We start from the raw sequence: 18,925 nt of genomic DNA, 5'->3' as shown, positions 1-18,925 counted from the left end.
CCCACGCCGGGGCACAGACGAGTGTGCTTCCCCGGATTCCTATTGCACGATGGAAGTTACGGGAAATCACCCGGCAAATTCCCAGAACGGCCAAGCACCGCGACCTGAGAACGCGTGAGCCACCTTTCACGCCGGGAACCCACTGCGTCAGCGGCCGACACTTTTCCGGCAACTTTGGGGGGCGGCCCCGCCCCGACAACCGCGGGAACAACAGCATGATAAGCGCCAGACGCTCTACTCTGGCGACCCTTCAGTGTTTCCTGCGGGTGAGTGTTCCCACAGGACTGCGACTACACGCACTAAATGTTCCTCAAAAGTTGACGTCAAGCCAGAATAAAAACTGTGTGTGTACTAAATATGTAAAAACTACTAACAAACACAGCAAAAACATAACATTTTCTTATAATTATAAACGATCCTCTTAGTTCACGTCAGACAGGTAATGTGCCGATATCGTAACAAGGTTTAGGAAGGAGGCACATGTCACGCAGCAGCGTGAACACCCAATCATCATGCTCATGAACTACAAAAGGATCAGTTTGATTTGCCGATTAAGGAACTCCAGAGACGGCCCACTCACTTTTCACGAAGGATGACAGATGTAGGGCTTATTTATTTATACTTGCATATAAAATCCTGTACATTTTATCACCGTCACCGACGTTCCGTGATATTTCTTTTGTTTCTACTTTAGTGGGCGGAAACAGAAAGAAAATATCTAGGGGGGTTATTCCCCATGCAAAAATCCTCTTCACGGCTCCGCCCTTTTTGACCCTGGGACGGCATTGCTTTACGATCGTCCGTCGTGAAATGATGGAGCGTTGCCGCGGTAATGGCGGAAGCTAGCCTTCTGCTTTGCGGCAGCGACGCTGGCTGAGTCGGATCCTGACACGCCCAGGCGCGCCGGAAGGGCTTCAGGTAACGGTGGCCGTGCGAAAGTCGTGCGTATGGGGTTTATTTCTTAAACTCTTTTTTTTTTTTTTTAGTCTTCAGAAAGGCCAGAGTAACTTCCCCCCTCCATTTTGGGAATCAGATTCTGTTACTTCCAGAGACACCTCTTTCTCGCATCTTTTCCTTTATATCTTTACTCTTCTGCCTGTTAGACCGTCTCTCCCCGCTGTCCTCCTAGACGTCTCACCGTTTTATTTGATTTTTTTTTTTTTTTTTCCCTTCTGTGCTTTTCGAGAATCCCAGCCCCCGAGGTGATCTTTCCTCCCGTTCTGTAGCGGATCCCCGGCCGCCTCCGTCCGCGTTCTCGGTCTGAGGGATGGAGCCTCACGGCCCTCGGGAATCCCCGGGGGGACCTTGGGAAGGTTCTTCCTTGCCCGGAGCGTGGCCTTCCTCCGCCCTCGGGCAGGCCTTCTCCCAGATCTTGCACCAGTTTGCCGGCCAGGAATCCCGACGGGGCAAGGCCAGAAATGCAGCTCTTGAGGACCTCGCTGCTCTGCTCGAAGCTAAAGAATGTGATCGGTTATTTGAGGGGAGTGACGCCTCGCTCCGTGGAATGCCCGAGATGCTGGGGCAGGTGGTAAAAGCCTTGGGGAAGTATGCAGCCCCTGCGGAGGAGCCGGAAGGGAGAGGTGACCGCCACTCCGAAGTGGCGGAGAAAGCGGCGGCAGTTGCGTTACTGTTTCTTAAGCTCTTGAGGAAGGTCGAGGCCGCCAAGAATTCCTTGGTTTGCCCTGCATGGAAGACAAGCCTCCGTCCCTTGGCAGGACCCATCTATGTTTTTGCGGTCACACACAGCTTGGAGCAACCGTGGACCAGCCAAAGATCTCAAGAGGTCGCTGGACAGGTGCTCGCCTTATTGCTTCAGGTCACAGATTGTGGTTCTGTGGCTGGATTCCTCCACGGAGAAAATGAAGACGAGAAAGGGAGATTTAGTGCGATCATGGGGCTTCTCAAACCCGATTTGAATAAGTGAGTACTCTTGCCAATAAGGGCCATCAACTTGAGCTTCAGCCTAATGTTTTAGAAGGCTAGAGCTCAAAGGAGTCTTGTATTTTCATCAGTAAGATGAGGGCGTTTAATAGCAGGTCTCAAGGCCCAGAAAGATTGTGATTTGCTATAAATGACATTAACTAGGTAGTGGCAAATTCGACATTAGAACCTAGGTCTTCAGATTCGATTTTCCAGTGCTCCTGACAACTGCCCTGAAATTGGAAATTAAGTCTCATTTATTTAGACTTAACTTTCTTTAGTTAGATGAGGTTGGGGATTTGGAGATTTAAAGGTAGGGTTTAAATTTAAACTCAGGGCTATTGAAACTCATCCTTGCCTTTGTTAGATGTGGTAGCCATGTTTGGTGGCTTAGTGGTAAAGAATCCACCTGCCAGTGCAGGAGACACAGGTTCGATCCCTGGGTAGGGAAGATCCCCTGGCGAAGGAAATGTCAGCCTACTCCAGTATTCTTGCCTAGGAAGACCCATGGACAGAGGAACCTGGCGGGCTGCGGTCCATGGGGTCAAAAAGAGTTGGACATGACTTAGCAACTCAACAACAACAACGGAGTTAAAAGGCTTAGTTATGAGGCAGCCTGGTATTGCTTTTTTATTGCTTCAGAATAGGACCAGTGTCAGTTATAAAGATAACATTACATGTTACACTGTATTTGAAGATTGTTTGAGTAATGTGTATAAACTCACTTTATAAGCTATAAATTGCTGTTTGAATGTTGAATCATTTGCTCCCATATAGTAATAATGTTACTGAAGGCATTTCCTTTCCTCCTCTCTCCCTTCTCAAGACTTTGTCCCTGTAACCACCACTACCATTGCCACAGATTCTTTACATAGCAGTGGCTGTAACTGGCTACTGCTCCTTGGATTTGCTTTAGGCTCAGAGCCCTGGGTAATAAATGTATTTAGTGTAATTTTAGTAAGTTACTTTTATCTAAATCTTAAAAATGTATGTTATAACATCAAGAGTTACCTTACGCGGGACATTTTTTTTTTTTTTCAAGTCCAAGAAAATCCATTGAGCTTCAACAGGACACCATGTTACTTAATGTGGTTTCACATTTCCATTTAGGGACTCCTGGAAGAATAACCCGGCCACCAAATACGTTTTCTCATGGACTTTGCAAAAGGTCACTCGACCCTGGCTGAGCCAACATCTGGAGAGAATACTTCCTCCATCATTGCTCATGTCAGATGACTATCAGACTGAAAACAAAATCCTGGGTGTCCACTGCCTCCATCACATTGTGCTTAATGTGGTGAGTGACCTCCGCTCTCTGGTATGTGTGTTGATGGCACAGACTGAGTCTTCGTGGCCATTCCTCATTCACAGTATCACCATTTTATTGTTTGTATTTATATGTTTTATTAACTATTAATGCTGTTATGTACCTCAATTCAGTAATTTATATTTTTGCCTATATTTTCCTCAAACAGTCTACTAGCTTGTGAGGTGAAGTGAAAGTCTCTCAGTTGTGTCCGACTCTTTGCGACCCCATGGACTGTAGCTTTCCAGGCTCCTCTGTCCATGGGATTTCCCAGGCAACAATACAAGCAGCTTGTATCTCAGAGGTGATACATGTAAGAAACATAGACCATTGTCAGACTGAAGAAGCAGACTTTGACTAATTAACAACTGACTTTCAAGGAACAAAAAATTCAGAAGCTGAAAGGGATTATACCCAAAGGTGTAAGCTATTACTCAAGGAAACTTGTTTTCTTGTGTGTATTATGGAGCTTTTGAAATATACACAGAAATAAGAGTAGTGTAATAAATCCCATGTACCATGTTTGGTCTCAAAATTAATCAACATTTTGCCCACCCTGGGAAGCTTTAATTGGGTGATTTGTCTCATTGTAGCCAGCTGCTGAGTTGCTGCAGTACAACAGGGCCCAGGTCGTCTACCACGCCCTTTTCAACCACCTGTACACACGGGAGCACCACCTCGTTCAGGTGATTAATTGTAAGATTTGCTCATAACTCTAAGTCTAAGCTTTCAAATTTGAGTAGAAGGTGGCATTATGTGAATAAGAATGATTGGTAGCATTTTTCTCTTCTTGGAAGGTGGGGATGATAACTGAGAGCCACTACCAAGTTGAAAATATGGGGATAGCTGGACTTCCCTGGTGGTACAGTGGTCAGGAGTCCGCCTGCCAATGCAGGGGACACAGGTTCGATCCCTGGCCCAGGAAGACCCCACATGCTGCAGAGCCGCTGAGCCCCTGTGCCACAGTCACTGAGCCTGCACTCTGGTGCCCTTGGGCTGCAGCTGCTGAAGCCAGTGCGCCTAGAGCCCACGCCCCGCGACAAGAGAACTCACCGCATTGAGAAGTGAGGTTACTGCAGCGAAGAGTAGCCTTGGCAGTCTGCGACTAGAGAAAGCCCTTGAGCAGCAACAAAGGCCCAGCACAGGCAAAAACAAATACATTAAAAAAAAAAAAATGGGGATAGCAAATGGCTAGTGAAAATGTCTCAGTACCAAAGAGGTATCTATGTTTCTGAGCCTCCACAGAAAAGCCAGTGTTTTGTCTTCATCTGGGTCAATTATATATCACTTGGGGGCAGCAGCTTTATGTCTGAAAAAGTTCTAGTTTTTAAAAAGATTTTCTTTTTGTAGTCTCTCACATATTTGTGAACAAGAGAGAAAGATGGGTTCTTTCTTCCCACTGCGGCACCCCGCCCCCCGCCCCGGCTCCTTTTTTTTTCTTTTTAGCCACATGGCTTTTAGGATCTTAGTTCCCCAACCAGGGCTCAAACCCTGGCCCCAGCAGTGGAGTGCAGAGTCCTAACCACTGGACCACCAGGCAGGAAACTCCCGAATGAGTTCTATTTTAATTAAGCATCCTTCCTTCTGGGCTGCTTTTATATCAGCACAGACACGGGGACCTCTTTGCATGTTGGGTAAGCGTCATTTGCTGTTTCCTCCAGTAGACACTGAGTATCTCTTGTGTGCTAGTCACCACTGTAGGTTCCGAGACTGAATGAGTCAGGCAAGGTTCTGGCTTTAAGAAATCCTTTGCAGACACGTTTATGTAAATATATATATACTGTAAATATAAATACAGTACAGAGTAATATATCTATTAAAAGAGGTTTGTATAAAATGCAGTAGGTGTTTAACAATAGGCAGCTAACAAGGTTTGGTAGTATTGGGGTATTTTAAGAGGATCTGGTAAGGAGGTGATATTTGCTTATAAAGAATGAGAATTTCTGGGGACTAGTGTTGGGGGAGGGGCGCCAAGACCATTCTGAAGTCAAGAAACAAGTTACATAAAATTAGAGGTAGAAATAACCTTGTTTCTTATTTTAGGCCAGATATTCTCCCTCCTCCTACCTCAGCCTGCCCCTTTCTTTTTAAAATATGATTTTAGGTTTTGAGAATCTAGGCTATACTAAAAGCCAGTAAGGTTAAGACTCTCGTGACGGTGGTTAAAAAGTAAGAGAAAAAACAACGATCCCAGGAGAGCTAAAAGGGATTATGTGGACATTGAAACTTCAGATAGGGAGGTCAAAAGTGGATACAAATAGAGTCATCTTCGATTCTGCTGGGGAGAGGTCTTATAGTAGATATTTATACTTGTAAATATCAACTTAAACTTAGGTATTCAGTGACAATAGACTGAGACTCCTAAATTCTGGATTAAAGTCTTAGCTCTGCTCCATTCAATAGATTAGCAAAGAACTGTCCTAGGAGATTTTAACTTGAGACTGTCTGATGGAAATAAAGAATGTTTAAAAAGTTTGAAAATATAAAGTAATAGGTTACACTTAATGTAGTGTTACTCACATCTTTTAGAATTCTATGACATGGACACTGAGGATGGTAGATGAGTGGAAGTTGGAAGAGAAATCATTGAGTGTCCTGACTGCCAACTGGTGAACTACAGCTCCTTTCTCCTACTTCCTCCTAGGCTGTGCTCCTGTGTCTGCTGGATTTATTCCCCGTCCTCGAGAAAGCCCTACACTGGAAGGGAGATGGGGCCCGACCCACCACACACTGTGACGAGGTCCTGCAGCTGATCCTAACGCACATGGAGCCCGAGCACCGCCTTCTCTTACGCAGGACTTACGCGAGAAACCTGGCAGCTTTTGTGAAAAGGTGAGTCCCTGAGCAGCTGGATCTGGCCATACTCCTCAACTTCACTCTGCATCGCATCTTCTCTGTTGTCGTTAGGTTGGGGATCCTAAGTGTCCGGCACTTGAAAAGGCTGGAGCGAGTCATCATTGGTTACTTGGAGGTATATGATGGACCCGAGGAGGAGGCCAGACTGAAGATGCTGGAAACCCTGAAGCTTCTCCTGCAGTATACTTGGCCCAGGTATGACCGCCAGGGTCAGGCGTGCTGAGGGGCGAGACTCCACCCATGCGCCCTGCAGGACTTGGCCAGGTGTGCGCGCAGTACCAAGTACTAAGGACATGCTGTACAGATACCCATTGGACTTTACTGTGAAAGTGGCATTGACAAGATACAGACTCAGTTCCTTCAGGTGACATCTCTATTTATGAGGCCTGTTAGAACGTTCAGGCTGTTGAGCAGCGCGACAGTAGGCATCCTTGACTTTGTTCACCCTTGGGTTTCTTAAGTCTGATCAAGAGTTCAGCACTCCCAGCACATCACTGAACGTGTGTGGTCAGGAGAATGCTGATTTGGGACACATTTGCTTAGCATTCCAACTCTGGCTCAAGGTGGGTGTCATGAACAGCAAGCTGGAACCCAAACACATTGAGTCTGCAAAAGGCTGCCTTGCAGGAAATGTTCAGTTGCTCAGTCGCATCCAACTCTTTTAGACCCCATGGATGAAGCACGCCAGGCTTCCCTGTCGTTTACTCTCTCCCATAGTTTGCTCAAACTCTTGTCCGTTGAGTCAGTGATGCTATCTAACCGTCTCATTCTCTGCCACCCCATGCTCCTTTTGCCTTCAATCTTTCCCAGTATCAGGGCTTTTTCCACTGAGTCTGAATGAAATAAGACTTAGTTGGGCGAGAGTCCCATTGTCTTAGCAACACGTATGTGTCTGTTCTGAACTGTATTCTCTCATCTCCTTATAATGTACCCCAGAATCACATTTGTTCCCAGGTTGCATTTATTTACTTACTGTCTCTCTCTGCTGAACTCCAAGCTCCAGGAAGATGGAAGATCACCTTGGTATACCGAGAACTCCAGATTTACTCAGAACCTGGTATTAAGTTTTGCTGTTTAGTCACTAAGTGGTGTCTGACTCTTTTGCAACCCCATGGACTATAGCCTGCTAGGCTTCTCTGTCCATGGGATTTTCCAGGCAGGAATACTGGAGTGGGTTGCCATTTCCTCCTCCAGGGGGTCTTCCCAACCCAGGGAATCCTCCTGAACCAGGGATTGAACCCAAGGCTCCTGCATTGACAGGTGGACTCTTTCCTACTGAGCCACCAGGGAAAGCCCAGTACTAAGTACACAGATATTTCAGAAGTGACTGGAATAGATGGATGAATGAAATTGAATCAATACTGATACTAAGTAGAAGTCAAGAAAATGTGGAGAGGTCAGAAAACATATGTGAAGTATGGAGGGGGTGAGGTCTGGGGAGTGGAACGCAGAGCCAACTGTGTTGAAAGACGACAGGTGAAGTACTGAACCTCACCCACATCTTAATAGTTTTCAGATCAAGATGAAGGATGTAAACTTTTCTTCTCCCAGTCATATTTCTGCCCAGAAGTGTGGTATTTTCACACTATAAGTTAAATTTTTCAGCCTCCTTAGGGCTTTTTAGTTTTTTTATTACGGTTAAAAAATACATAAAATTTACCATTTTCAAGTGTATAATTCAGTGGCATTAAGCACATTTACAATTTTATGTAATCATCATCATAAAAATTTTTAGAAAGGCAAAGCAGAAGTAAGTAGAGACAGGGTGGTAATCTAGGATCTAGCATTAAAGTGACAGAAAAGTTAAATCAACTCTGAATTCTCAGAAGGCAAGCTTACTTCCCTCACTGTATCTTTAACCTCCAAGCCTAAGACCACATCCAAGCTAAAGAACTGTGGGCCGTTTCCTGTTCTCTGGCCAAAAGTATAGGCCCCTGGTAGGGAGGGCCCAGTTCTCCCTTTTCAGGAGGACTGTTTCCTAACAGTAAAATCACCAAATTCTGGAGGGCAACCAGGTGCTCTTGGGCATGCCAGCGTGTCCGGGTGTGTGGGCAGTGTGCTGTAGAGAAACCAGCGGGCTTGGAGTTCAGAAGTCTGAAGTCTGGTCTCTCGTTCTGCTTCCAGCCCTATGGTCTTAAACTTGGACTTTAGTTCCCTCCGTTATGAAATGAGGGCTTTATCCCAGATGCCTTTTTCAGTTTTAATATCCTGATTCAGAGTATGAATATCATGTTTCTTCTTGATTCCAGAGTCTCCTGTAGACTTGTGGTCTTATTGAAGGCCCTCTTGAAACTGATATGTGACGTGGCAAGGGATTCAAGCCTCACACCAGAGTGTGTTAAGAGCGCCTTGTTAGAAGAGGCCACCGACTGCCTGATTCTCCTGGACCACTGCTCTTCAGGACGGGTAAAGGTGAGGGACAGTCTACCACTTGGTTTCAGTTAGGCCTCGGCATCCTCAGGCGATTTCTGTGATAGTTTTGTGCCTGACCAAGTCTGTAACTGGACATGGAAGGTTCGAGTCTCTACCTCTCAGTCTTTTAGCCTTCAGCAGAGTTTGATCAATACCTTATTCTCCCTTTAAAGCTATTCAGAACTTTTTAGATGAAAAGGCAAGAGAATCAGTGGATGCTTCTGGAACTAGGACAGAGAATGGGCAAAAGGATCATGATCGAGTTTTCAAAATTGAAATTCTGTTCTAGTGGTCTGAATGAAGAGAAAAAGTTAAAATAATGGGCTGTAATCCACCAAGGAATAATTTAGGTAGAGTAAGTAATTCAGATAACAGAGATGTTTCCAATTTTTCAGAGACAATGATGTTTTCCACATACTTTATTTATCCATGTGGGAATTCTTCCTTTGGTCTCATATTCCACAGAAGTTTACTTCTCCAAGCCATCGCATATAACAGCTGTGTGTCCATGTATACATAATTTATAAATCATTGTCTCAAAATCTTCAATTTAAAGTTATAGGCAGCATGAAAAGAAATTAACATCCTAAAAATATTGAGGGATATTTTATTCATCTTGGCTTTTTAACCTCCATCAGTTTTCAAGCCCTAGATCTAATCTGATTCATCCTGGTTGGTAGAAAGCTGCTGCTTCGTGAGCCAGTAGGACATTTCCAGTTCCTAAAGTCACACCAGTTCTGTGAACTGCCCTGGTGTCATCGGTTCTTTCCTTCTTTGAGTCTGATACCAAGAAAAAACCACCAATGTGCAGTAACAATCAAAAAAACAAGCCTGTCTGGTTTCACGTTTCAGGGTCTCCTGGCTAAAATCCTCCACAGCTGTGAAGACAGTCAGGTGGGGAGCTGCATCCGAAGAGTGCAACAGCTTTCTGAAGGCGCTCCCTGCGACGCAACTTAAGACTTGTATTACTTTCCTGAAAAGAATTTTCTTTCTCTTCCAGTTGTTTTAAATGGAATTATTTCAGGCAAAAGGTATATTTATACTAAACATTATAACTTAAACTTTCTCTTTCCTTCTTTCTTTTTAACTCCCACAGAAGTAGGGAAAGGAGAATATGAAAAAATGGAATCTGGACATTTCTAAATAAAGGGGTGGGGGAGGCATGCAAGAGGGAGGATGCCAAGGAAACAGGGGTGAGTGGGTAACATTTAAATTTAGAAATATTTATACCCACAGACTCATCCCTTATGCTTCTTGGGCTCAAGCTGTTACTTCAGCACATGTCATGTAACAATGCTATAAAAATATTCACAATTTAGGCTTTTCTCCACTCCCAGATTTTTTGCCCCACAGAACTAGCATAAATATTAAAAACACAAATATTGTGTTAAAAAACAAGATGAAGAGCAAAACCCAGAAGTGTTATGTGTTTAAGATGTAAAAAAGGAAGATGTTCAGTCCTATTTACAAATGTCTGAAGGGAAATCACGTGGTTTTGGCCTTGGCCACGGGCTCTGTCTCTTGCTCGTACTCTATCTCTACGTAGGCTCTTTTCTTCCTCAAAGGCCCTCTCAGAGGTGTTTTGCCTTTGTGTTTGGCATCAAGGGCTTTTTCTTCTTCTTCACTGGAGGATTTATCATCCTGATCTTCATCACTGCTGGCGTCCAGTTTATCCATATCCTAACACATGAAGGGAAAAAAAAAGAAGACACTAGATTCATTCCCTAAACTCCTGTCTCTGTTCTCTCTATTTAGAACTAAAATTAGAGAATTTACCTGTTCTGTGTGATCCGAACCCCAACCCCCATTTCTGGTTGAAGCCAAAGGACAGTGTTTTACCCATGAACCTCACCTCAAAATCACTTATGTCGCTCTCATCCACTTCATCGTCTTCCACAAACTCTCTTTTCCCCACATCCTAAAATAAAACTAACTGTTAGGTTCAAGATACATAATGAGAATTCAGTTTAGACATTTAGTATTATTCTTTGATAAGTACATCACTAACGAAAACACAATGAGAGAATGGTTACTAGGCAACCAAATCAACTTACTTCTTTACGGATATCAATTCTCATGCCTGATTTAAATCATCAGAGACAAAACATTAGTTTAATCGGTTAAAATCAGTATATAGGAACAAACAATTCTTTATACATTCAAGTAAAACCATTCATTTCAAATATTAAAAACTATATTACTAATAGGAAAAGTACAACTGTGTACCTATGTGTCTCCTGTGAATCAAGTTGTTGAATCTGCCCCATCCCCAAAATACTATCACTTAAGTACTTCCTGTATATTGACAGTAAGATTAAACCCTTGATAAGTTTTGGTAGGTTCCTTAACGTTATGTTCCTTTAAGCAATAAGGACTTGTTATTTTCACCTTGCAGGAAAAATTTTAGAAGGCTACTGAGTAAGATTAAATTGTGGTTTGTTGGCTGATCCTGGAGAACAAAGAAGCCACTATTGAACCAAATTAATAAAAAATGATAGGAAATGAGTGACCTGATAACTATTTTTGGTTAGGGAACTAAAAATGATACTCTGTTTCTGTTACATAAAAATAGATCTAATCCTACAGAGTACTGCTTGACAGAGCAAAAACACAAAGCTTACTTCTTCATCTTCTTCATCATCTTTTTCCTCAGCATCTGAAGAGTCACTCTCTGCCTCCTGCTGTTCCAGGGCCTTATCGAAGGCGTGGATGGGGAAGTTGTAGATGTCACCGTACTGAAGAAAAGAAACAGGGGTCAGCTTTCGCCACGTTTGACCTCGTGCTTAAAGTCCACTGTCCAACCAGCGTATTATTTTCCTCAGTGATTAAATAGGAACATTTAGTTTGACAGGTAATAGTACTATATTATGTTCAAGCCCAGAGCCAGTGCTGTCTTTAAAAAACCCATATTTGACATTTAAATAATCAGCAATACCAAACTTGTAACTCCTATGAAGGATGGACACCAGATCAGTTAAAATATAGTAGTATATAAAACCCACGGATTGAAACAAATGTAGTTTTGCCAACAAAGGGGAAATAAGGTTTAAAAAGCATATTTTATTCATGTTGTTTCTTTAAATGACATTCATTTTTCAAAAGAGAATAAAAATTCATTTTAAAGAACCTTAAAAGACTAGGATGAATAAGCAGGAGGATAAAAGCTGTGTGGCTTTTGTAGAGACCTAGAATTGCTGTGTTTGGAGGAGGAGTTGGGAATAATGGCAAAAAAGGAAAGGTCTCCAAACTGGAGTATCAAGGGTTAACTGCAGTAGTTTACATGCTTGCATTACAAGCCAGAGCTAATATGATACTTATTTTATTCCAGGAATAAAATCGAGGTAAGGCTCTTTCTAACATCTTTAAAACCCATTTCCAACTAGTCCCATGTCTCCTGGCATATTACCTACCACCTAAAAAATAAAATCTGTACCCCAAAGTTTCTAGCTTTCTCACCGTATCCTGTTTCAGTCTCTCCAGCAACTCTTTTTCGATGGCATTGTCCAGCTGAGCAGCTATTAATGCCTTTTCCTGTAAGAGAGAGAGAACAAACCCATTTACTTCATTAGTACTCATTGTTCAGCCTGTAGAAGGGAAGAAACCAAGTTTTTATGTGAAAGATGTAATCGCCTTTTCCCTCTTGCTGTAACAGGAACTTCTGCCTGTCTAACCAGATATATTTTTTCCTTGTCAAACCTTGGAAATCTTTCGACTTAAAAAAATTCCTATGGTTTTATGAATAGATTTCTAAATTAAATTCTAAGAGTCTGATAAATTGGTATACGAACACTTAAATATTTCAGAAAATTAGCAATCCTGAAGCAAGACTCTATAAAAGCTGCAAAAAAGGAAGAGAGACCTTCACTCCTTTACATTTTCTAAAACCACAGATACAACATGTTAGAAAAGATAAAAAAAAAACTCTTCCTTTTCCTACTGTATAAATCAGGGAACTACATTAAACATCCTGTGATAAACCATAAAGAAAAAGAATATTATATATGTAACTGAAGCACTCTGCTATACAGCAGAAATTAACACAATACTGTAAATCAAACATACTTCAACAAAATAAATTTCTTCCTTTAGTGATTTCTTATAGGTGATGATACATGGTATCTCTACCTTTAGAAACCTGAAACATAAAAACCAAAATGTAGCCTCAATCTACCTTCTTCCCCAAAGACTGCATTAATATGACAGTGGAAATCTCAGAGGATGTTAGTGTTACACTCTGAAGCTGGGTTAGAATGAATTGTGCACAGGATCAGTTACAAAGGAGATGGGGGCTCACAGAGCAGTTAAGAGGTTATTGTGATGTTCTACATTTTTCTCTAAAGTGGGTGCTTACACCTCAAGGGTGATCTACTGAGATGTAGGAACCAAATGCTCAAAACTTCTGTAAATATTTTTTCTTTAAAATACTACACAAAGTATAAAAGTGATGCTCTCATTCAGATTCCTGCAGCATACAGCTATTTGGTTAAGTTTGGTTACGTAGCTCTATAGATGATAATGAATAGTTTGCAATAAGATAGGCAGTAGTTATATATGCTGGTTATTTAATGGTTTAGCATTTGAGTCACAGAACTTAAAGAACCATGCATTTTTCTCACACACACACACACCCTGTTCAGATCTGTCAACATTTTCTAAGATAACAAATGGCTGTTGGTGGTATGTAATATGAAGAAGTTTTTAAAGTTTTGACAGTCAAGGAAGATGAAAACTCGCTAGCCAGATTTAAACAAAGGTGTCTGCATAACTGGTGGTGGAGAAGGAAAAATGAACAGCAAGTATGAAATGCAGGCACTCAACAATACCCTCCTTTCTCTCTTTGAGCTCTATCACCTATGACAGCCCTTAGAGGCAAATTTTACTTTGCTGAGAACCAGACCTTCACTACATCACAAACTATTATTTAAATATATCTATAGCACAAGTGTACATGTATAATAACATCTGTAAATAATCTACTGGGGAGGAAATGTTCAAAAATTTTATTGATGGAGTGATCAAAAAAGTTCGGAGACCAATGACTCAGGCTCGAAATGCAAAATTCTATGTGATTAATGGAAACAAAAGCATCAAGATTACTAAAGCTGTTTCTTGGCAGGATATGACAAATGATGAGGTACATGTTTGTGGATATACGGTAAGCAAAGCAAATACTTAAAATGACTGAAAAGGTGAACTTGTCAGGAAGACCTCATTCCGGGTCTTACAACCATAAGAATGTTCAGCCTGATTGAGGTCCCATGAAGTGGACAGGGAGACTGCTCTCTTCCACAAAGGCTGGAATTTCCTGACTAGATTTTCCACGGTTAGCACAATATTAGCATCATTGTTCACTACCTCAGTAACAAAACTGACTAGTTCAGAGAAACGAATAATGTCAATCCCTTAACAGCAATTTCAGAACCCCCAAAACTCAATTTGGGCTTCTCTGGTAGCTCAGGTGGTAAAGAATCCGCCGACAATGCGGGAGACCCTGGTTTGATTCCTGGATTGGGAAGTTCTCCTGGAGAAGGGATAGGCTACCCACTCCAGTATTCTTGGGCTTCCCAGGTGGCTCAGACGGCAAAGAATCTGCCTGCAATGCAGGAGACCAAGGTTCGATCCCTGGGTTAGGAAGATTCCTCTGGAGAAGGAGATAGCAACCCACTCTAGTATTCTTGCCTGGAGAATCTCCATGGACAGAGGAAGTTTTTTTCAAAAAATTTTACCTACTATAAATTCATCTAGTGAAACACTGTTATATATCACTGTACAACTACTAGTGTGTGTGACTAGAATACTCAAAATTAGTTGAGTAAAATGTAAAATATAAGATCAGCAAAACATCATAGGATTCTAAATCTGAAAACCCTGACTCAAAAATTTCAGACAAGGAGCTGCAGATCTCTATTGAAGTTATTTTTCCTGTTTCATATTATAAATGTCCTTGAAGCACCCACATATTATCTGGCCCTGAGAATCATAATCTTCAGATACAGGATACCAGATACTGTATGCAACTAACACTGTTGTCTATTATCTAGGGTGTGAACAGTTCACAGACAGTGGTCACTGAACAGTGCTCATGAGCCCTGCTTATACATCCCTACTCCTCAGTGAACATGGAGACGTCGTGACTATCAGAACAATAAGTTACCTCTCTCCGTTTTTCCCTCCGCTCCACCTTCTTACTCAGAGGAACAAGTTTCCTCCTATGGGAAATAAAACACATGATCAGAAAACACATTCCTTTATTTAAAAAATGAGAAAAAAAAAGAATGAATTGATTTTGTAGGGCTCACCTCAATATAGCAAGATTATATACTAAAATATCCTCGATACTGCTATAAAGTCAAGTAATTTTACACACATTTGACAGACATGTTTCACATACATGGCTGTTTTTGTTTCTTTAGGCATTCTGAGATCTCTGAGGGCATTCACAATGCTGAAGATTAACGCTTCTGTGAACTACGAGAAAAGAACTTTCTAGAGAACTGACATCTCTAGCTTTCTCTGCAGGTCACAATCAGAAAGCATTAGGGCTACCACTCCTTAAAGAAGGCATGCAATTAATTCTGTGGATTTCATATCACTTTAAAAATTAGTTTTCCGTGAACCCAGAGTGAAGTTCTTACACTCATTTTAAATTCCCTAATTTTAGGATTCCCTCAGGGTTATAAAGACAATTTTCTGAAGCTGATTTTCAGACAGGAAGGGAATAATCAAGTTGTACTACATGCTTTTAAAATCTTGCAAAATCAAAGGGCACAATTTTAATTTGTGGTAAAACTGCTGCTGCTTAGCATGTCATTAAAAATTACCCGAAGCTGAACTTAAGAAAAAGTATTTCTAGAGGTTTCACCATCTCTCAGCTTTCATAATATGATGCATGCAAAGACATTTAAAAATGAATGATCAATACTTACTGTCGCTTAAGTGTAAGTTTTCGAATTCGAATTAGGTACTGAGTGATCTTGGTGAATCTCTGCTTACATTTGTGTCGAATGAAACGGGGCCAGTAAATTAGGTTTTCATCTATTTGCTCCAGTGCTTTCTCATAGTTTTTATGAAGCCGGACCTGTTGAACAGATTAACGGAAGCATGATGAACAAGGATAAATGATCAGGTCTTCACTGTTAGTGACACCCATGGGGCCTCTTAGAGGCCTTAAACTCCAAGAGTTTAAGGTAGATGTGGTCAAGGAAGGCAGAAAAAGCATGTGGCCTTCTTGCTGTGATCAGTGGTCATGGGAATTTAATACCCCAAGTCTTACCCGTTCCCAGAGACGCCTGGGGAAAGCTGCTCGTTCTATAACCTTCATATACAAGTAGCACTGTCCTGTGAGATACAGTAAATACTTCTATTATTATTTTCAGAGAGACTGAAGAACATCCTTTTAAAAGCTGTTGAGTACTTCTCGTGGAAGTTAAACCTGAGGAGTTACCTTTCTCTTCTTTGATAGTGGCATACTGACTGTTTGCCAGGGGACAGGATGACCGATTACATAGTCCAGTCAGGCTATATTCATTTCTGCAGAAACTCTGAGTCTTGGTTCTAGAATAAGAGGGAAAGAACCAAGATTATAAGATGGGTTACCAAGAGGGCAACTGAAAGAATCTCCGTTCAAGATGAAAATCTAGACTCACCTTATTTTGAAGGAACAAAATTGCTTGTTTCCTAGTGTATCCCAGATAACCTGTAAGACAAAAGTAGAAATCCATTTCAGTTGCTCTCACCTAAGAGACGCCACATTAATCCAAGAAAACAATGCCCTGCTTTACTAAGAAAAAGTCTCTAAGGACTTTTGAGGACAAAGTGCTTTGTAAAATAGTCTGATTTATTTGTTATTTTACACAAATAACAGATTCTTACAGGAAAAGTAAACACAAATTAATAATAACCATAACCTTACTGCCCAGAGATATAATTTCATTAGTATTTTGTAAATATTTGTATGTTACACCAACTAATATGCCTACATGGATATTTTAAACAATATGAGTTTGTAGTATGTATATATAAACTATATTATATATATAATAGTAACTTTCCTTTTTTAATAAATATGTTCATCATCCATTGTGAAAGGCGGCACAGTACTAGGTTTTTAGATATGCATTCCATGATTTTATCTCATTGAGGACAAGGAAAATCATCACTCATGTGCTCTATATTCATTCGGCATTTAATGTACACTTAGTAGTTATGTAAGACACTGACATTTCAAAGTCCTGACACACAGGAGGTACTCAAACACATGCTGAATGAAGGAAGGTACAGCCCTTAAAGAGTGTTCTCTATCTAGTTAGAAAGATACAAAACATCAAGAAGCAGTAGTTGCTAAATACCACAATACTGCTGCTGCTGCTAAGTCACTTCAGTCATGTCCGACTCTGTGCAACCCCATAAACGTCAGCCCACCAGGCTCCCCCGTCCCTGGTATTCTCCAGGCAAGAGTACTGGAGTGGGGTGCCATTGCCTTCTCCGAAATACCCACAACAGAGGTGTATAAATGGCTGAGAACCTGTGAGCGTGCTGCCTTGAGGAGCTGGGAGAGGGCTCTAGAGAAGTTAAAGGGAAAAACACAAAGAGGCGTTAAAGAATGAAACATTTTTGGAACTTTATGGGACCTATTTGGTAGCTCAGATGGTAAAGCGTCTGCCTACAGTGTGGGAGACCCGGGTTCGATCCCTGGGTTGGGAAGTTCCCCTGGAGAAGGAAATGGCAACCCACTCCAGTATTCTCGCCTGGAAAATCCCATGGACTGAGGAGCCTGGTAGGCTACAGCCCATGGGATCGCAAAGAGTCAGAGGCGACTGAGCGACTTCACTTTTGCTTTCTTGGTGAGGGATGGTAGGAAACAGGTAAGAGGAAATGAAACTGGAAAAGCAGGAGCGAATTCTGGCTTGTGGCTTTAAACATCATCTCAAAGTTGATGACTCCCAAACTGTCATCTCCTAGTCAGACTTCTGAGCACCAGATTGGTATATACATCCAGCTGCCTACTTGACATCTCTGCCTGAATGTCTGAAAGGTCTCAAACACATAAACAGGTCCAAACGGAGCTTCCAATTCCACACCTCTCAAAAGAACACCTTCCCTAGTCTTCCCCACATCCATAAACAGAATCACCATTGAACAGCCTGTTCAAATCCAAAAGCCACTTGATTTCTCCCCTCTCCTCACCTCACCATAACCAAGTCTTGCCAGTTATGATAAAACATATCAAATCCATCCACTTCTTTTCATGCCCAGCACTACCTTAGTTGAACCTACTCTCATCACGCTGTAGTCTCCTAGCTTTCATTCTTTCTCTCCTTTCACACGACAGAAATGTTCACAAAAGCAAGTCAGATGTCATTTCACATTAAAACCTTTAAAACACCTCCTTCGAGACGATACATGATCTTGTCCTGCAAAGGCATCCAACTTCACTACCTTTCTTCCTTTGATTCCTCTAACACAGTCACACCGATGTCCTTTACGACATTCCTTCTTTCTTGCAGAGATCCTCCAGATCTTTGTACTGTAGTGTTCCTGTGGCCTGGATTGATTGATTGCTTTTCCCTCAGCCCCCAGTGGCAGTTCCTTCTCATCTTTCAGATCTCGGCTGAGATATCTTCTATTCAGAGAAATCTGATCCGAAGTGGTCTCTCATCACTCTCTATCACCCCGGTGTTTCTTTCACAGTAGTATTACACATTTCCATTGTATGTAATTCGTTCTCGTGTTTACTGTCTCCCACGCTAGAGCTCCAGGAAAGCAGAGGTCTTTTGCCGGGCTTAATAACAACCAAATTGCCAGTAATTACTACATCGCCAGGCACGCTGTAGGCGCTTGAGTATATTTCATACAAATAATGAATGAACCTAGGATGCTTCCAAAATTATGACGCGGGCAGAGAGTGCAGCAAAGGTAAAGGAAAAATCTAACACAGGGAAAGCAGGCTGAAGAGTTACGCACACGTGGAATAAAAGGATGCTTAACTTTGGTGTCTAAACCTCACCGTACCGTCCCCCACGCCGGCACCCACCCCCCGCCCCGCCGCCTCCCAAATCTCGAGAGACCACACTCAAGCCTCCCTTGCGAGGCACCAAGGGCCGTTTACACCGAAACCTGGGGCGAGGTGGCGGTGAGCGGTCCCCTTAACTCCGAAGGACCCGGGTAGACACGTGAGAGCCCCACGCTCGGAAATCAGGGCTCTGGAGGCCTAGCTTCCGGAGCCCCGCGAGGCTAACGGGTGGCTCCTGAGTCTCCTAAAGCAGGCGAGACACCCTGTGCAAAACTTGGGTGGCAGAGCATCAGGACTCACATCGTCCGACTGCATCTCGTCGGCGGTTCACCAGGTAGGTAGAGCCGGGTCAGTTGAGCGGAGCAGCCATGCTGCTTCCGGAGAATCACTTCCGCGAAGCCCAGTCTCGCCTATCGCGA

At 42.4% G+C, this 18,925-nt stretch overlaps 2 protein-coding genes and 1 non-coding gene across 3 annotated transcripts; 1 reads left to right on the top strand and 2 right to left on the bottom strand.

The window, feature by feature from the left end:
* Window positions 1-429: 429 nt before the first annotated feature.
* On the bottom strand, window positions 430-535 carry LOC133050707 (small nucleolar RNA U13). Its single transcript, XR_009691685.1, has one exon. It is a non-coding gene; the product is annotated as a small nucleolar RNA U13 (small nucleolar RNA).
* Window positions 536-882: 347 nt separating this feature from the next.
* On the top strand, window positions 883-12,251 carry TTI2 (TELO2 interacting protein 2). Its single transcript, XM_061134873.1, has 8 exons — window positions 883-1,920; window positions 3,031-3,217; window positions 3,820-3,912; window positions 5,871-6,058; window positions 6,134-6,277; window positions 8,332-8,494; window positions 9,347-9,525; window positions 11,148-12,251. The coding sequence occupies exons 1-7, from the start codon at window positions 1,268-1,270 to the stop codon at window positions 9,449-9,451; spliced, it is 1,533 nt and encodes a 510-aa protein (XP_060990856.1). The 5' UTR covers window positions 883-1,267; the 3' UTR covers window positions 9,452-9,525; window positions 11,148-12,251.
* MAK16 (MAK16 homolog) lies at window positions 8,899-18,925 on the bottom strand. Its single transcript, XM_061134875.1, has 10 exons — window positions 18,807-18,925; window positions 16,141-16,190; window positions 15,939-16,048; window positions 15,768-15,832; window positions 15,421-15,572; window positions 14,649-14,703; window positions 11,951-12,025; window positions 11,116-11,229; window positions 10,347-10,412; window positions 8,899-10,174 (listed from the first exon to the last, which is right to left on the bottom strand). Exons 1-10 carry the CDS (start codon window positions 18,819-18,821, stop codon window positions 9,980-9,982), a joined length of 897 nt encoding a protein of 298 aa, XP_060990858.1. The 5' UTR covers window positions 18,822-18,925; the 3' UTR covers window positions 8,899-9,979.

The sequence above is a fragment of the Dama dama genome, chromosome 32, assembly GCF_033118175.1.
Source record: "Dama dama isolate Ldn47 chromosome 32, ASM3311817v1, whole genome shotgun sequence".
Lineage (NCBI taxonomy): Eukaryota > Metazoa > Chordata > Mammalia > Artiodactyla > Cervidae > Dama > Dama dama.
Note: the sequence above shows the minus strand (reverse complement) of the source record. Positions and strands in the feature narration are given on the sequence as shown.

What these genes read in the sequence shown, in the direction of transcription:
- TTI2 (XM_061134873.1), top strand. Translation starts at nt 1,268, where the DNA reads ATGGAGCCTCACGGCCCTCGGGAATCCCCGGGGGGACCTTGGGAAGGT. An exon ending in ATCACATTGTGCTTAATGTG is followed by an intron (nt 3,218 to 3,819) that starts GTGAGTGACCTC and finishes GTCTCATTGTAG; the next exon opens with CCAGCTGCTGAGTTGCTGCA. An exon ending in CTGCAGTATACTTGGCCCAG is followed by an intron (nt 6,278 to 8,331) that starts GTATGACCGCCA and finishes TCTTGATTCCAG; the next exon opens with AGTCTCCTGTAGACTTGTGG.
- MAK16 (XM_061134875.1), bottom strand. An exon ending in AAACTTACACTTAAGCGACA is followed by an intron (nt 14,704 to 15,420) that starts GTAAGTATTGAT and finishes TATTTCCCATAG; the next exon opens with GAGGAAACTTGTTCCTCTGA. An exon ending in GGAGGGAAAAACGGAGAGAG is followed by an intron (nt 12,026 to 14,648) that starts GTAACTTATTGT and finishes TCTCTCTTACAG; the next exon opens with GAAAAGGCATTAATAGCTGC.